General features: G+C 39.7%; 1 protein-coding gene across 1 annotated transcript; it reads left to right on the top strand.

The window, feature by feature from the left end:
• Positions 1 to 233: 233 nt before the first annotated feature.
• LOC147618700 (uncharacterized) lies at positions 234 to 7,746 on the top strand. The gene is made up of 3 exons (XM_086774359.1): positions 234 to 465; positions 549 to 658; positions 6,875 to 7,746. Exons 1-3 carry the CDS (start codon positions 234 to 236, stop codon positions 6,920 to 6,922), a joined length of 390 nt encoding a protein of 129 aa, XP_086630485.1. The 3' UTR covers positions 6,923 to 7,746.
• Positions 7,747 to 17,736: the final 9,990 nt, after the last annotated feature.

Below are 17,736 nucleotides of genomic sequence, written 5' to 3'. Positions count from 1 at the left end.
TATTGCATGGATGTCAACATCCACAAATGCTTTATATAAAAAAAAAAACTGTTTGGGCTACTTTAACAATATAGTTGTGTGTACTTTGATCGAGCTTGGGGGGCATGCTCTCGATGCCTTAGATGGTTGGGATGGATATAGTGCGTGTGGTCCCTTTAAACTTAATAGAATTCCTTTGATCATCATGCTAGGGTACTTGTTGTTGCTAAGCCTATAAAAAGGTAAGCGTGTCCATGCTAAGCTTACACAACACTACCTCTAGCAATAATCCAAGCTATGAATGGTTCATACGTTCGCTTCATCTAGCTGCTGAAGAGAGAGAGCACAGCCCACAAAACATATCCATATGTGGTGGTGATGGTCTAGTAATACGAGGGCTGTGCTCTCTCTCCTCTGCCGCTGGTGTGATCAGCGCCCACCACCATCATGTGCGAGATCTCGGCCGCAACCTGCTTCGCAATCCCGGTATACGTAATTGCATCCTTTTCTAGCCATGCGGCAGACTTTGCTTATTAGCTTGTAATGGAATGGACTTCTTCTTCTTGCAGGTTTTTGCATTCTACCGCGCAATCTGCTAGCTTTTCGGCTTCGGCCAATGACTGCAGGAAGGAATGATCGTATAAAGAGCCTTCCTCGTGCTATCCCGCACGCTTCAATTGTACGAGAAAGTCCTTCCTTACAAATTGTCGACTTATCATAAGCACACACATTATCATTTGCTTTTATCACCAGTGGAGTGTGAGGTACTGCTGAATCATTCCAATGGATTTGCTTAGAAGCATGCCCTCTTATCTGCCACTCTCCTTGGCAAACTTTGTACGATCACTCTTCTTTCTTATGTGTGCTCTAATAGTGCCTATAGCATTCATCCAATAAATCATTCAATCCACCACTACCTTCATTGTTCAATCTTTGGTTACCTCCATTGCCTATAATGAGTAGTTATGAGAGCATATCTTGTTTGAGCTGCCATTCTAATTTCACATGTGTAGTCGAAGTTACAACTTTTTCACTTGATCTTTAGCTCATATCTTAACTCTTTGTATGCTTCATCTTCGGCAAGATCCTAGAGGTGGGTACATCAAGTTTTGGGCAGCAAATCATGCTCAATGCATTGTGGCATCTTTTAAGACCTTGTGGAAGCTCCATTAAAGATCCATCCTCTATGTTTTGAGCTTCTCTATGTGAGCTCAGTTGTTAGCTTTAGAAAGGGCTTCTCTATAGCAACAAAATGGAATCCTTGTGTGCATACTAGCAAAGAAACGACACAACAAATGGCACAACAATAGATGCGAAATTCTCCCCATTCAATGTACTTTAGAGGCAAGAAAGAATTCAATTTGGGTGCTAACATCAAGGTGGTTTTTCCACCTTTCTCTCCTTGAATAGAGGGAGGGAGGACCCATTACCCTTTCAAATCTTTGTCCCATTTTTAAAAAAAACCTTTTTGGGATCATTTATTGTAATGCTCTATTGATAAAGGGCTTCATTTCTTATATAGTGGTTAAAACCCTTTTGAAAGCCTAGCCTTTTCTATGAATAAACCTTTGTGACCAATTCTCCAAGCTCCATTGTAGTGTATAAAGGACATTCCTATGCGTGTGAACACTTTTGTGTGAGCAATGGCCAACATACATGGTGCTTATGTTTGTGAGTGTGGTGACTTTACACATTCCCTGTGTAGATAGAAATACTCTTGTCATCATCATTAACCTTTTGAAGATATTTTATGGATGCTTTCCTACGTGCAGTCCCATGCCACATTCATTCTTGGTGAACCTTATTGTCTCTTCATTGGCATGGGTAGCTACATGTCATTTGAAGACGTATCATTTTGATTGAGTAAGACTAGGAACTATGTACGCCATAGTCATCACTATGTTAACCCTATAAGGTATTAACCAAAATGGGGTGTAACATGTTGCTACCTTGTATGATATGTTTGGTACGCCAATAGAGTCATTGTAAGATTATGCTCCCAATTAGTTCAACTTGCCTAAGTAGTTTTATTAAAATACCACATAGTATCTTGTTCGTGCTTTTTGCCTAGCCATTGGCTCGTGTATAGTATGGCAAAGATTTCTTGTACACTATCATAAAGCTTGATGAGGTGATGAATCACCTCCTTGATAAAGTGTGACCCTTGGTCACTTACAATCTCCAAAGGACATCCAAATCTGGAGATGACTTGCTCATATAAAAATTTAGTAGTGGTACAAGTGTTGTCATCTTTCCTAGTAGCTCTAGATTCTTCTCACTTGGTAAAGTAATCAATAGCTACTATGATGCAATAGGCTTGGGTTCAATGTGCGATATGATTAATGAGTCCTACAAAGAAAATTCCCAATTTTTCAAAGGGCTACTGGACTAACTAGGGTGAGGGTCAATCGGGCCCTTTGTCGTGGTACAAGAAATCATTAATACTACTCATTGCACCCTTTGAGATATTTGACTGCATCACCAAACAATCTACGATAAGCCCGCTCTCGGAGAACCTTCCATGCTATTACTTCCCAAGCAATGTCTTTCACCACTTTTAGAGTGTGCTTCCTCTAGAACTTTCACAATTGCAACTTCACGTATGCACCTCCATAGAACATCATCTCTTTACCTAACTTGTATATTTGTCTAGCTATGAGTTGTGATATGGTGCAACTAGCTTGATAAGCTATCACATCTTATCTTTATTCAATGGTCAATCTTGTGGGAAAAAAAAAAGAAAGGTATTGTGAGACTTCGTCACTCCACTCAGGCACTATGTCAATCTTGAATAAGACCTTAGGTAATCCATTCCAAGGGTGGCAACTTGAAAAGGTTGTGAAGTCCTACTTTCTATAGGAGCCATGTGACATTCACATCCTCAAGAATCAATCATTCTAATCAACACAACACCATGCAAGCATAATAAGCCTTATATGTGTGCTCAAGCGTCTTTGTGGAATTAGAGCATGTAGCAGTTCACTTGTTCCAGCTTTTCAGCATGGAAATAGCTTACCATGTCTGTTGTGACTTGGTAAGGGAGGTATGGAGTTACCTCTTTTCCTCCTAATATTTTATGCAAGATCTATGTATACATCTTTCCTCTCTCTTTTTCTTAGTTTTAAATTCTCTTTTCTCTTTAATATGCTTATTTATTCTATATGCATATATGCATATTAAAGTATACATAGAGTATGCATAGCTCTAATTTGCATGCATAGAGGCTATATGCATACAAATTAGAGCATGCATAGCTCTAAGATACATGTATAGAGTCTATGTATGCTTTAATATGCATGTATAGAACCTATGTATGCTCTATGCATGCAAATTAAAGAATGCATAACTCTAATATGCATGTATAGATCCTATGTATGTTCTATGTACGCCCTATGTATGCTATATGCATGCTCTATGTATACTCTAATATGCATGCATAAAGGATCTATGCATGCTCTATGTATACTCTAATATGCATGCATAGAGGCTCTATGCATGAAAGTTAGAGCATGAATAGCTCTAATATGTATGTATAGAGCCTAGTATGTATGTTCTATGCATGCTCTATGTATTCTCTAATATGCATGCATAAAGGTTTCTATACATGAAAATTAGAGCATGCATAACTTTAATATGCATACATAGAGCCATATGCATTAATCTTATGCTTATGCTTTTACATTGAGCTTCATGCATAATCTTAATGCATATGGTGTGTGCACAAAGTGTTTGGTTTAATTAAGCTTTTGGTAAAATGGTTTATACATAAGCTTTATACAAAAATCTAGTGCATAAGCCTAATGCATAAAGCTTTATGCATAAGGTTATGCGTATCCATTTACTAACATATATATTTTCTTTAACTTGTGCATTGATGCTTACATGTAAGCTCAACTTCGCAACACAAACTCTACTTCTCTTCTTCAAGGTAAGAGTACTTGTCTTTTATAATCCCTTTCATTACTTGTTTATGGGTGCAACATGCTTAGGAGAACGATTTTTCATTATTCATTACATTCATTTTTATAAAGCATAAGGCCCATGTATTATGGCTTTATGCATAAACCTTAAGCACAAGGCTTTATACATTAAGCTTGTGCATAAAACCATATGCACAAGGCTTTATGCATTAAGCTTGATGCTTTATGCATGTAACTTATAGTGATTTGTAAATTTTAGAGTCTAATTCTCTCCTAATGCTTCCGCCAGTGTTGCAGTGATTTGGCAATGTTTTTGGCAAACTTTGCAAATCACTACAATGTGATAAGGGCCATCATGTCCAATTGTTGGACCCTTGTCGCATTGTAGTGATTTGGCAAACTTTGCCAAATCACTACAGCATGATAGGGGTCATCATGTCCAATTGTTGGACCCTTATCGTGTTATAATGATTTGGAAACTTTGCCAAGTCACTACAACGCGATAGGGGTCGTCATGTTCAATTGTTGGCTTATTATTATACATAAAACTTTTGCATTAAGATTTATGTAAAAGCTTATGCATAAAGTTTAAAGTATAAGCTTTATACATAAAGCTAGCTAATGCATAAGGTTTTTGCATAAAGCTTATGCATAAAGGTTTAACCTTTATGCATTAAGCATAAAGATTTATGCATATGACTTATAATTATGCTTATGTATAAAACTTTTACATTAAGCTTGATGTAAACCCTTATGAGCATAATGTATATGCATAAAGTTTAAGCATAATGCTTATGTCTTATGCATTAAGCTTAATGCATAAGTTTTTTTTCATAAAGCTTAAGCTTAATACATAAGTCTTATGCATTAAGCTTTATACATAAAGCTTAATGCATTAATCTTAAGCTTAAAGCTCAATTCATATGCTTATGGATTAAGCTTATGCATAGATCTTAATGAATAATCCATATTCATAAGCTCAATTCATATGGCTTGTGGATTAAGCTTATGCATAATCCATATACATAAAGCTTTATGCATAAGCATTGTGCATAAGGCGTATTGCATAAGGCTTAATGCATAAATCTTAATGCCTATGGATTATGCATAAAGCTTGATGCATAAGGTTTTTGCATAAATATATATATGTGTGCTTTAATAACATGTATATTTTCTTAAACTTGTAGATTGTCTTTGTAACATAAGCTCAACTTCACAATGCAAACTCAGCTTCTCTTCTTCTCAAGGTAAGAGTACTTGTCTTTCATAATTTATTTCTTTACATTCATGCTGTATCCCTAGGTGATTGGGAGTATTTTTTTCATTATAAATAAAGCATAAGTCTTATGCATAATGGCTTTATGCTTATGCTTATGCATTATGTTTTTATGAATAATGCTTTATGTAAGAGCCTTATGCATTAAGCTTAATGCATATCCATAAAGTTTGATGCATATTTTGACTTATGCATGAAGCTTAATGCATAAAGCTTTAATACATATGGATTAATGCATAAGTCTTGTGCTATAAGACTTATGCATTAAGCCTTATGCATAAGACATTGCATTAAGCTTTATGTAAAATCTTTATTCATAAAGATTTATGCAAAAGTCTTATGTATTAATATTTATGCATTAAGACTTATGTAAAAGCCTTATGAATTAAGCTTAAGCTTTATGCATATAAGGCTTATGCCTTAAGCTTTAAGCTTTAAGCTTTAAGCTTTAAGCTTTAAGCTTTAAGCTTTAAGCTTTATACATTAATCTTATCCATAAAGCTTAATGCATAAGCCATTACATTAAGCCTATGCATGAAGCTCATTTCTTAAGCCATTGCATCAAGCTTTATGTATTATGTTTAATGCATACAATCTTAATGAATAAGCCATTGCATTAAGCCTATGAATGAAGCTTAATGTATGATGCTTAATTTAATGGCTTATGCATTAAGCTTTATGCATAGGCTTAATGCAAAAGGCTTTTGCATAAAGCTTAAAGCTTAAGCTTTATGCATAAGCCTTATGCATTAACATTATGCATGCATAATAGATCATGCATAGATCTTAAATCTTAATGCATTATTATTAGTATATTAAGCTTATACCCATTTCCATGCATCCCACCACCTTCCCTACCCCTCTCACTTCCGCTTTGTCTACTCCTCACTCTTCCACTTTCCCTACTCCTCACTGTTCCACTTTCCCTACTCCTCTTTCTTCAACACCTCCTAGTGCTCAATGCACTCCTATCCTCCCCATACAACAAACCATGCTCATGTCCATGGTGCCACCTCCCCACCATGTAGCATCCTCACAATGCCACTCATGTGGTGATAGCTTGACAGCTTTTCCAAAGTTGTTAGGACGATCTAGTAGTGGGGGAGGTGGGTGTGGCAGATGCTTTGGAGGAGGTGTACCGATGCTTTGGAGGAGGTGCACGGTCACCTTCACCTACGATGATAAATGAAGTGCTCGGGGGAGATGGTATGCTTTACTATATCTTTGATGAGAGTGGTGGGCCTTTTATGGATGAGACGGGGTGGAGGACTTACTATACCTTCCATCAATTAGTCAACTAAACCTATAAATGCCTTCAAACCATGGGGAGAGCAGAAGGATAGAGATTTATACGTTTTTTTATGAGTGGGCAAGCAATCGTATAATAAAGATAAACAATAATAGAAGGTCTCTCACACAAGGAGGTGAGCGAAATATGGTTCACAAATTCCCTCCAATTGTAAAATTAAGGAGTCCAATAAGGCAAAGAAAGAATCCATGGAGGGTACTCAACACCCTTAGCAAAAGGCAGCGCATGCAAGTCAGCTACTGCCAAAGTGCAGTGCCACAATGTATGGCTCCGGAGGAAAGATAGTTTGGCTTGCATAATTTGTAAGTTTTTAATTTTCCATGCATCACTAAGTTTAGTTCACTTGTCCTTGTGAATTTCAAATCTCATGCATGTTGTAATTTGTTATAGGAATCAACAAAGTCGATACTTGGGAGTGGCTCAAACGAGAGGGAATGATCACTTATATGAATATCCAATGAGCTCAAGGAAAATTAGTGCGTAGTTAAACATGAATTTTAATTATCACCCAAGTGTATCAATTTGTATGTTGTTTCTTTTTAACATCCAAAACTTAGGATTATCTTTAATCATATCTTGGTTAATCTCGGAGGTATGTTACATTATAAAGTTTTAGGACTTCTGATGCTCTATAAAACATATCTCAGTGATGGGTCTCTAAAAATGAGTTCTAAGGTCTCTTTGAGAGCATTCAAAATGGCCAAAGTTGTGTTTTTATTATGAAACTATAAAAAACAGACAAGTGCCCACTTTGCACTTGAATAACTAAAAAACAAAGGAGATTTTCCTTTCTAGCGTCTCATACGCTCTTGTAGAGTTTTCTATCATCTAAAACTTTTGTCTTTATTTCAAAATCTGATTCTAAACACATGGAAAGATAAACGGTTCGTAAAAAAGTCCTTAATGAAGGTTATACCTAAAATTTAGTCACAAACTAATCGAATATTCCATCTTCTAATTCTTTAACTCCAAAAGTGTTTATTCTATGAGTCAAACTAAGGCAATCAACAATAGTTCTTGGTGGGAAACCCCCCCTCCTCTTCTCACACGATGTTTTCCCATCATTGCCATAGTTAAGCATGTCGTACATCGACTCAGATTCTCCCATATACACGCTTATCGATATATTTATTTAGTCTCAAAAGAATTTAAAGAAAAATAATAGAAAGAGTGTTTGTGTACTTTCTCGATATATTTGTTGATGTCTTAATTGATTGGGAATCCATGTCTACTCTCCAGAAGTTGTGGAAGAGCTGTTTGTAGATTCGGCAAGCCTCTTAAATCTGCTCTTAGGGCTGCAACTTGTAATAGGTATAACTTCGTGCGCAGTTATCAAAAACTAGTCATGTGGATACTTAAAATTACTAGAAGGTGTATAGTTTACAACCCACCGCCGCGAGCGAAATCACCAAATTTAGCTGTATGTGAAAACCGACTCCAAAAATAATAGGTCACGTTTTACTTTTTTTTTAATCAAATTTTGATTTGCATGTCCATCTACACACTTAAAGTCTTCCTTTGAGAATACTAACTAATTGAAAACTCAATCTTGAATTTTCACTTAATTTCAACACTTGGAATTCTTGTTTGCTCTGAAAAACTACTAAAAATCTGTTGGAATTCATTACTGAAATCTATAACATCCAAAACTTAGGATTATCTTTAATCATAACTTGGTTAATCTCAGAGGTACATTACATTGTTTCACTATTTAAAGGAGGAAGACGATGCTAAAAGTGGAGGAAGACAATGTTGAAAGTGGCAGTGATAAAGGTGGTGGTGCATGTGGTGAAGATGCGAGCGAAGAGAATCTTGACGAAGATGAAGAAGATGAATTAATTTAATTAGTTCTCTTAGTCATCTTCATCTTTTATCATTACGTAATTTGTAATATAATATTATTGCAATGTCCATGACATTGTATTGTAAATTTTTTTGTGTATTTGTATGTAATGTAAGTTTTAAGTGATTAAGTGTTTTAGAAAATGTAATTAATTAGTGTTTAAATAATGTGATTAAAAAAAACAAGGACAAAATGGGGGAGAGATGTTTTGGAATTTTTTGTGTATTTGTATGTGATGTATGTTCTAAGTGACTAAGTGTTTTTAAAAATGTAATTAATTAGTATTTAAATAATGTGATTAAAAGCGAAGATATGTCAGTGCTGCTAGCTATCAAACCCGCCCAGCGATATAAATGTCGAATGATCATGCAGGCGCCTCATGAGTGTTAGCTCATGTTAAGCTTGACATCTCAACACACCGCCTCAAGCTCAACTCCAGATCAAGAACTCCAAGCATATCATGAAATCTGTGGAGCTTCTCAGCTCCCAAGGCCTTCGTGAAGATGTCAGCAACCTGATCCTGTGTGCTGACATAGGCCAAGTCGATGTCGCCTTGCCAAGAATCTCTCCTGATGAAGTGGTAATGTACCTTGATGTGTCTCTTCTACATATGAAAAATTGGGTTCTTGGCCAACTGTATACTACTAATATTGTCAAAATATATAACAACCTTTCTCTCTCGATGTAACCCCAAATTAGTAGTAGCTTACATAAGCTACCTCTCACAGGCTACCACCGTAGCCCCTCTGTACTTTGCCTCTGTACTCGACAAGGCAACTGTGGGTTGCTTCTTGCTGTTCCATGTCATAGCAACACTCCCCAATGAGAACATAAATCCACTCGTAGATCTCCTGTCTAAGATGCTACCTACCCAGCCTGCATTTTTGTACCCATATAGCTCCAATGGTACACTTTCTGCATAAAACAATGCATAATCAACAGCGGCCCTCAAATACCGAAGCATGCATCGCACACTATCAAGATGTGACTTGCATAGAAGCTACATAAACTGGCTCTCTAAGCCAACAATGTAACTCAAATCTGGCTTACTGATCGTGACATAAATCAAACTCTCCACAATCTTCCTGTACATAGCGGGATTCTCCAACACATAACCTGCATCCGCACTAAGCTTGCCATTTTGATTCAATGGCATCGAGATTGGATTACAATCAGCCATCCCATACTTGGACAATATGTCCAATACATACTATCTCCGCTCGTGAGTGCAAATGACCTCAATTCCCAAAAAGTAGCATAGATCTCCCAAATCCTTCATCTCAAACTTCCTTTTGAGAAGACTTTTCACATGCTCAATCTCATCCAAGTTGTCATCCACAACAATAAGATCATCTACATAAATGGTAATAATCACAATACCCTTATCACTCTTGTGCACATACAAAGAGTGATCTGCATCTACCATATGAAAACAAATAGTGACAAGATACTTAGCAATCTTATCATGCCATGCTCATGGAGCTTGTTTCAGCCTATACAAAGCCTTATAAAGCTTACATACATACTTTGGGTGACCTGTATCCTCAAAACTTGGTGGCTAATCCATATACACCTCTTCTTGCAAGTCACCATGCAAGAAAGCATTTTTTACATCCATTTGATGTAAAAACCAGCCTTTAGTTACAGCCACCGCAATTACAACTCTGATAGTTGCCATCTTTGCAATTGGAGCAAATGTCTCCTCATAATCAATCCCATGTGTCTGTGCATATCCTTTGGCTACCAATCTAGCATTGTACCTGCTTATGCTACCGTCACTGTTATGTTTCAGCTTATACACCCACTTACAGCTAATAGCTTTCTTCAGGCAATGGCACCAAATCCCAAGTCTCATTTCCATACATTATCAGATCAGGATCAATGAGCAAGATATCCCGAAGACAGCCATCAATACTCGGTATGGGCATTATGAATTCACTATCATGCCGTTTGGATTGACAAATGCCCTAGCTACATTCAATCGCTTAATGCAAGACATTCTCAGAGAATACTTGGATGATTTTGTTCTTGTTTGATATTCTGATTTACTCAAAGAATGCAGCTGACCATGAAGCTCATGGCAGAAAAGTTCTTGAGATTCTAAGGAAGCACCAACTCTTTGCCAAAAAGAGCAAATGCACTTTCTCTGCCGACCATGTTGAATAGTTGGGCTTTCTGGTATCAAAAGATGGAATTTCTCCAGATTCCGCAAAAGTCCAAGCAGTCATAGATTGGCCTAAACCAAAGACAGTGAAAGAAGTCAGAGGATTCTTGGGATTGACTGGTTGGTATAGAATTTTTATACCAAAGTATGCTCTCATAGCTTCCCCGCTGACTAACCTTCTCAAAAAGAATACCCCATTTCAGGGGGTCTATCAGGTGCCAGAGTGCTTTTGATAAGCTGAAGACCGCCTTGGTAACCAGTCCCGTTCTGAAGCTACCAGATTTTTCTCTACCCTTCGAGGTAGTAACTAATGCAAGTGGTATTTCCCTGGGAGGTGCACTCATGCAGGAAGGTCATGCAGTGGCCTATGAATCCCGAAAGCTCAAAACGCATGAGAGGAATTATGCCGTTCATGACCTGGAATTACTTTCAATAGTTTATGCCTTAAAGTTGTGGAGACATTATCTACTGGGAAAAAGATTCACTTTGATGATAGATCATCAGAGCTTAAACTGGATCTTTACTCAGAAGGACCTCAACATGCGCCAAAGAAGGTGGATGCAGACCCTGCAGGAATTTGATTTTGAAATCAAGTACCGCCCAGGCAAAGAATCAGCAGAAAAGCCTCTTTGCTTGCAATTACTGTAGTATCAAATCCTTTGATTATTGAAGCAAGTGAGAAGATCATGCAGGATAGATTCTTTGGCCCTATTGCTACCCTACTTCTGCAGGAAAGAAAAACTCCACAGGAGTTGAACAGAGTTCAAGGGTACAGCCTGGATGATGGCATTATGTATTATAATCGCAGGCTATGCATCCCCAATGATGAGGGAACCAAAGATCAAATTCTGAATGAAGCCCATGACAGCCTTATAGCAGGACATCCAGGTTTCATCAAAACCTACATGTCTGTAAAGAAAAGCTTCTTTTGGCCTGGTCTGAAAAAAGATGTACTGAATCATGTACGTCAATGTCTGACATGCCAAAAAGTCAAAGCTGAAAGAGTAAAAATGCCACATCCATTGAACATCCCCCAAATGAAGTGGGAATGTATCAGTATGGACTTTATTACTGGATTACCTTCAGTACAATCAAGTTACAACTCCATTTTCGTGGTAGTCGGCAGATTAACCAAAGTTACCCATCTGATTCCAGTAAAAGAAACCTACACTGCAGTGGATGAGGCCAGAGTGTTCCTTAAGGAAATCTTCAGATTGCATGGCCTACCCCCAGGAGAATAGTAAGTGATGGAGATCCCAAGTTTACTTCAAGGTTCTGGACTGCATTTTTCGAAGCAGTGGAAACTTTCTTGGATCTCAGCACAGCTTATCACCCTGAGACCGATGGTCAAACTGAAAGGATAAACCAAGTAATCGAAGATATACTTCGGTCATGCTGTGGTGGCAGGGAACCCAAGAAGTGGCTAAGCTATCTGCACCTAGTCGAGTTTGCCTACAATACTTCTTATCACCAAAGTATCGGGATGAGCCCTTTTAAAGCTCTGTATGGACAAGATTGCTTAACTCCATTAACTTGGTCCGACCCATTGATTAGGGTCGAGATGTCCAGACAGATGCTTGACGACATGGAACACCAGATGCAGGCAATTCGTAAAGATATTAAAGCTGCCCAGGATCGATAGAAGCAATATGAAGATAAGAAGAGGACAGACAGAGAATTCAAAGAAGCAGATATGGTCTTCATTCGACTACACCCCAAAAGAAGTTCTCTATCTCTTGGGAAGTACAAGAAGTTATCCCCCAGATATTGTGGGCCATATTTGATTACAAAGAAAGTAGGTGACTTAGCCTACGAGCTTCTTCTGCCTCCTCATCTTAAAGTATGAATATAGAATCTTTATAATTAAATAAGGGTTCTCTTTAATCTTCTGTTAATTTTCGTAAAATTGAAAAAATAAATAGGTAGATAATATGTGAGAGGAAATTCTACCATTTTATATTCACTAAGATGGTAATGAAAAAATTCAATTAAACTATCGAAGTCGGAGATCAAGATAAATGATTATTTTATTCCTCTTAAGAAATCCATGTTTTAGAAATTTGTAAGCAAATATTCGTCGAACGAAATTTAGAAAAAGAGAAATTGAAATAGTACCTTTCGAGAAAGATAGTTTAGGAAGAACCTTTCCAGACCCAAACTCTGATTCAGACTATTGACCAAGACCTAATTCCTTCGAGAAAGATAGTTTAGGAAGAACCTTTCCAGACTATTGACCAAGACCTAATTCCTTCGTCAATGACGATGTGATCAGTTCAGAAAAAATGCACTCAAAACAACCACCAAATCTGAAACTAAGTTAAGACTTTGATTTGGATCTGAGGATCAAGATAACAGAATTCGAGAAATTCTGTTTGGAATTCAGACTTGGATCTAGAAGTATTGGGATACGGATTTAAGATTTATTCATGGTATTCAAACAAAATCAAAACTGAAAACTTGCATAGACACCCTGTTTTCTTAAAAGGACTGTCTTACGCCAGAATGCTGGAGGGAGCATTTCGCATTTATGTTTTCTAAGGGAAGTTCGGTTGCAACAGCTGGTAGGGAGTGTTCAAGGGATAGCTCACGCGGCAAAGCCTGCCCAGGTTTTGACCAACCTCGGTAAGGTTAAAATGGTGTGCTTCCGGTACGATAGACGAGGGCCGACGAAGCGATCCCTGAGTGAAGTGCCAGGACACCTAAGGAGGATCCTGGAGGGTTCTGACCAGGAGATGCACGTGCTCGCGGTGTCGAGGACATCCATGCGTATGTCGAGGAAGATATTATATGATGGACCTATGTTTATTGTAATCTATTCATTGGATCTCGTTGTTGACTCGCTGGTCTCAACGGAGAGTCCAGAGTGATACTGTTTTGTGAGAAACAAAGACTCAATGGAAATTTTGAAGTATGACATGTGTAACCAGTAAATTGTTTGTCAATGGATTGTTTTATAGATTAAAGTTTTAAAGAGGAGTGTGTGCGTATTTGTTTTCTAAAGCTAAAGTTAAGAATGGCATTTCAATTATGGGTGGGTGAGTACTTGTTCGGTTCCACCGATTCCAGTGGTGTAGGGTGGTGGCTAACCCATGGGCCGGATGGGGTTAGGCTGGAATCAGTGGAGTTTTAATAATCAAACTGAAAAATCTTAGGATTACGCTAGGATTCGAGTAGCTAGTCAATTCCCTGATAAATTTCTCAAATGAGTGGATCAACGGTTATGCCTGATCTTGATCAGGAAAAAAGCGTTGAATTTACTAAAATGATCAAATTATATCAGTTATAGTTTCCTTCTATCTGGTTTATTCAGTTGAAGGATAGCTTAGAATTGATCACGTTAGAAAAATTCGTTAAGAAAATTCAAAAAGGTGGAATCGTCCCCGCTTTTCGGGCATGGGAAATTTTCCCGGTTTCGATTTTCGGAGTGACCACCAGCCTGGTCTCGTGCCCGGACATTCGTGGGCGAGGCCCCGAGTGAGAAACCGTGGCCCGCGCATGAAGGAGCTGCTTCCGCTATCAGCACACAATCCCTAGAGACCTGTCTCCTAAGCTGAGAGAAAATTGCTCATGGCCTTACGACGAAGAGGAAAAGATAAGGTGCCAGAGGATAGCCTTGCCAGATCAAACAGGAAAGGGGGAATTTATCCCCTCGAGCTCCCTGAATGAGAACCCGACTGTGAGAAGTTGAGTAAAGTCCTGAAACACCATGGATCCACTCCATTGGGAACCCCATCCATCTCATCATGCCCTCCAGAAAGCTCCAATCAACCCTATCTGAAAGTCTAGGAGTAGCACTATGAGGTCTTGCTGTCACATCATCCTGGCCAAAGCTGTCACCTCCTAGAAGGTGAAGATGTTGTCCAGAATGCTCCGATCCTGAACAAAACCTATCTAAGAGTCATGGATCAAATCAGGGAGGAAAGGCTGAAGTCTCTAGCTGATGGCCTTGGCCAAGATCTTGTAGGCGGCAAGAAGGATGATGGGTCTCCACTGCCGGATCTCCAATCTGTCTCACGACCCTCCTTAGGAATCAAGTGTATCAAACCCCTGAAAGCCTCTCTGGCATGGCACCTATGGTCATAATCGCATTGAAGGCTGCTGCCTTCTATGAGGTCCCAATGGCAAAGAAAGAAAGAAATAGGAAGCCCGTCCGCCGCCCCCGATTATTTGCCCCTAGGAAGGGCTATCAATGCCTCCGCCAGCTCCTCTGCAATGAAGGGAGTAAATGAAGGATCAAAGAGCCGGGGGAACCACCTCTCTCGTGTGTCGTCAAACCCTCTCACCGTGCGTTCATCACTTGTGGGGATAATGGGGCACCCTTGAGGAGAGACTGGAAAAAATCAGTGGGCGATGGCGCTTACATGAGGGGGGGCAGAAACAATAGCTCCATCCTTGCCACGCAGCTTGCGAATACCATCTCTCTGCATGTGAGGGTCTGCTATCTCAAAGAAGTCCCCCATTACTCTATCGCCGGCCTAGGTCCAAAAGGAAGCACTAGCGTGGTGCCTGTACTCCACCCTCCTCTCCTCGATAGATCTGATCTCCGTACGGGCTGTAGTAAGCTATCTCTGAATGCACAGGCTGTCGGGGGAGCTCTCCTGAAGATGCTGGAGAGAAGTAAGACCTCTCCTCAGGCTCCTGTCTTGCTCACGAAATCCCTCCAATCTGCTCTAAGCTGCCTCCTGCAAAAATTTGCTAATCTCCTAAGAGTGTTGCCCTCCATGTCCATGATGTGAAGAACACTATAAATAGGCTGAAGGGCTTTTATGAGAGCTTCAGCCTCCTGCCACCAAGTGTCCCTCATGACAATGTGTACAAATGCAACGGTCTTGGGATTCTCACGATCATCCCAAGTCGTCCATTCCTTGGAAACCACTGTGCGTAGGAGTCCATGGTGGACTCTCACTAGCCTCTCAACAATGAATGTGTATGCAAATCTAGTGGTAGAAGGTTTGAGAAGCTCTAAGTTGTTGTGTACCCGATACATAGCAAGCACCTTCGACCTCTTTGTCACAAACTTTACCATCATGCGAGAGGTCTCGAAGATGTCTAACCCCCAACCTATCTTTGCTGCATCCTCGATGAGGAGGTCAAAGTTGTGAGCAACATATGGAGTCCAAAGAATGGTAGGAAACTCCTCCTCAAGCATCCTTCCCATGGAGACACAATTTGAGCCATTATCAATGATCACCTACACTATATTCTATGGCCCAATCTCCATGATAGCCTCTTGAATGTGTCACCAAATGTACTCACTTCTGACCACTGTGCCTGCTATGGATGCATCTATGGCACGCAAGAACATTGTGCCCTTGCATGATGGGACGAGGATGTTATAACATTCCTCTTTCTAACATCCGACCATCCATCACATAGAACTTGAGTGCATCCATATTTTTGCCATGTTTCCTTGAGTGGCTCTACCTCCATCTCCACATCTTGTCTCTTCCTTTCTGAGATCTTGTGTGCGCAAGGCCTCATATAAGAGGGCCCCTCCCACTCACATCCTATGCGGTTGATTGCCCTCATGGCCTTTTTCCATCGTCCGCTACGCACAATACTGAAAGACAAAGCACATTGTATGAAGAGCTTTGTCAGATCTCGGGTGGCCTCTTGCTTTGCCTGCATCTGTAGATTGGCTTTGATACTCCCTTTTTGTTTCACCCACATACTACGGTAGAAACAATCTTCAAGAGAGCACGTAGGACAAGAGAACACTACACAGGGTACGTGAGGACAAGAGAACACTACACAGGGTACGTGAACACGGAGTCCTATTGCTTCCTCTTGCTACTTGCTTCCATAATTGATCATTAAAGCTTACCAATTGCCAAGAAGGCCTCATAAGAGGGCCCCTCCCACTCACATCCTATGCGGCTAATTGTCCTCATGGCCTTTTTCCATCGTGTGCTATGCACAATACTGAAAGACAAAGCACATTGTATGAAGAGCTCTGTCAATGCTTGGGTGGCCTCTTGCTTTGCCTGCATCTGTAGACTGGCTTTGATACTCCCTTTTTGTTCCACCCACATATGGTAGAAACAATCTTCAGGAGAGCACGTAGAACAAGAGAACACTACACAGGGTATGTGAACACAGAGTCCTGCTCCTTCCTCTTGCTGCTTGCTTCCATAATTGATCATCAAAGCTTACCAATTGCCAAGCATACTTGATGTCAGCGGAAGTCTTCTCGATGGAAGCATCTAGAGTGTTGAAATTTGTCACGATCCTTCATGAGACGAAAGTCTTCAAGTGGTTGTAATGAATCCTAGGAAAGCTTCCCCTATGGTTTAGCTTGAGAAAGGAAGGCTGAAATCAAGGTTTTCAGCCAAAAGGCCAGAAATAACAACAAATAAAATGGCCGTTTTGCTAAATTTGAGCCATTGGGAGTGTGTAGGAGTGAGTATGGCTTGGAAATACTCTTGAAAGCTTGGAAAACACTATAACAAGCTTGGATATGGTGTAGGGAAGGAGAACAGTGCAGAAAATACAGCCATAAGGCCTCTTGAAGTGGGCGCCAACTTCTAGAGAGAGGGGAGAAGAGAGAGGATGAGATTTCCACCTAAGGTGTTAGGCAGAGAAAGTGAGTAGGGGTCCAAGAGAAAGTGGACACTTGGCTGGTTGCTCTTTTTGTACAAAGGGGATAAGGTGTGGGTGGTGGACATTGAGCTTTGTCCACCTCGGGACATCAGTGTGTGCGAACATAGGGTTGGTCATAATTTACAAGTAAGTTTTGGTCGCCCAAAACTTAGTAGAGTGTGTACACACTCACTTGTAAATTAATGCTAGATCCTAAGGCTCAACTGTGACCAATACTTACCACCTGTCACATGCCACATAACCATGTCAGCAGATAGTTTGACATGCACGGTTCATAGGTGGGTGTCCCCTTACCATAACTACACATTGGTCAAGCAAGTATGAAAACAACAATGCAAATTTAATTTGCAGGCAAGCACTTAAAGATGCTATGTAATGCAATAGTGGTATGGACAATCCCTCTTCATATGGGACTATACCAAACTAGACATGTTCTAGTTAGCGTATATCATCTCTTGTTGGTGGCTATTCTGGTGTGTCTATGGGAGCGCTTTCCACGCTCAAGCGCAGTTGGGTGGCCAAATGGTGACATCCGCCCGGCTTCTAAACAGTTGTCCACAACTGAAAAGCATCCAAATACATCTGAAGCAAGTACAGGTAATCTCTAAAGAACTTTTCATCTATCCATTTAGCATCAATGGGAAG

This window comes from Cibotium barometz, chromosome 34 (genome assembly GCF_041138505.1).
Source record: "Cibotium barometz isolate CiBa-2024 chromosome 34, ASM4113850v1, whole genome shotgun sequence".
In the NCBI taxonomy this organism is placed as follows: domain Eukaryota; kingdom Viridiplantae; phylum Streptophyta; class Polypodiopsida; order Cyatheales; family Cibotiaceae; genus Cibotium; species Cibotium barometz.
The sequence above is the reverse complement of the archived record's forward strand: the minus strand, read 5'-3'. Positions and strand labels throughout refer to the sequence as shown.

Excerpts from the sequence above, each read along its gene's own strand:
- LOC147618700 (XM_086774359.1), top strand. The coding sequence starts at position 234 with ATGCTAAGCTTACACAACACTACCTCTAGCAATAATCCAAGCTATGAA. Across the intron at positions 466-548 it reads CAACCTGCTTCGCAATCCCG|GTTTTTGCATTCTACCGCGC; the intron begins GTATACGTAATT and ends TTCTTCTTGCAG. Across the intron at positions 659-6,874 it reads CTATCCCGCACGCTTCAATT|GAATCAACAAAGTCGATACT; the intron begins GTACGAGAAAGT and ends AATTTGTTATAG.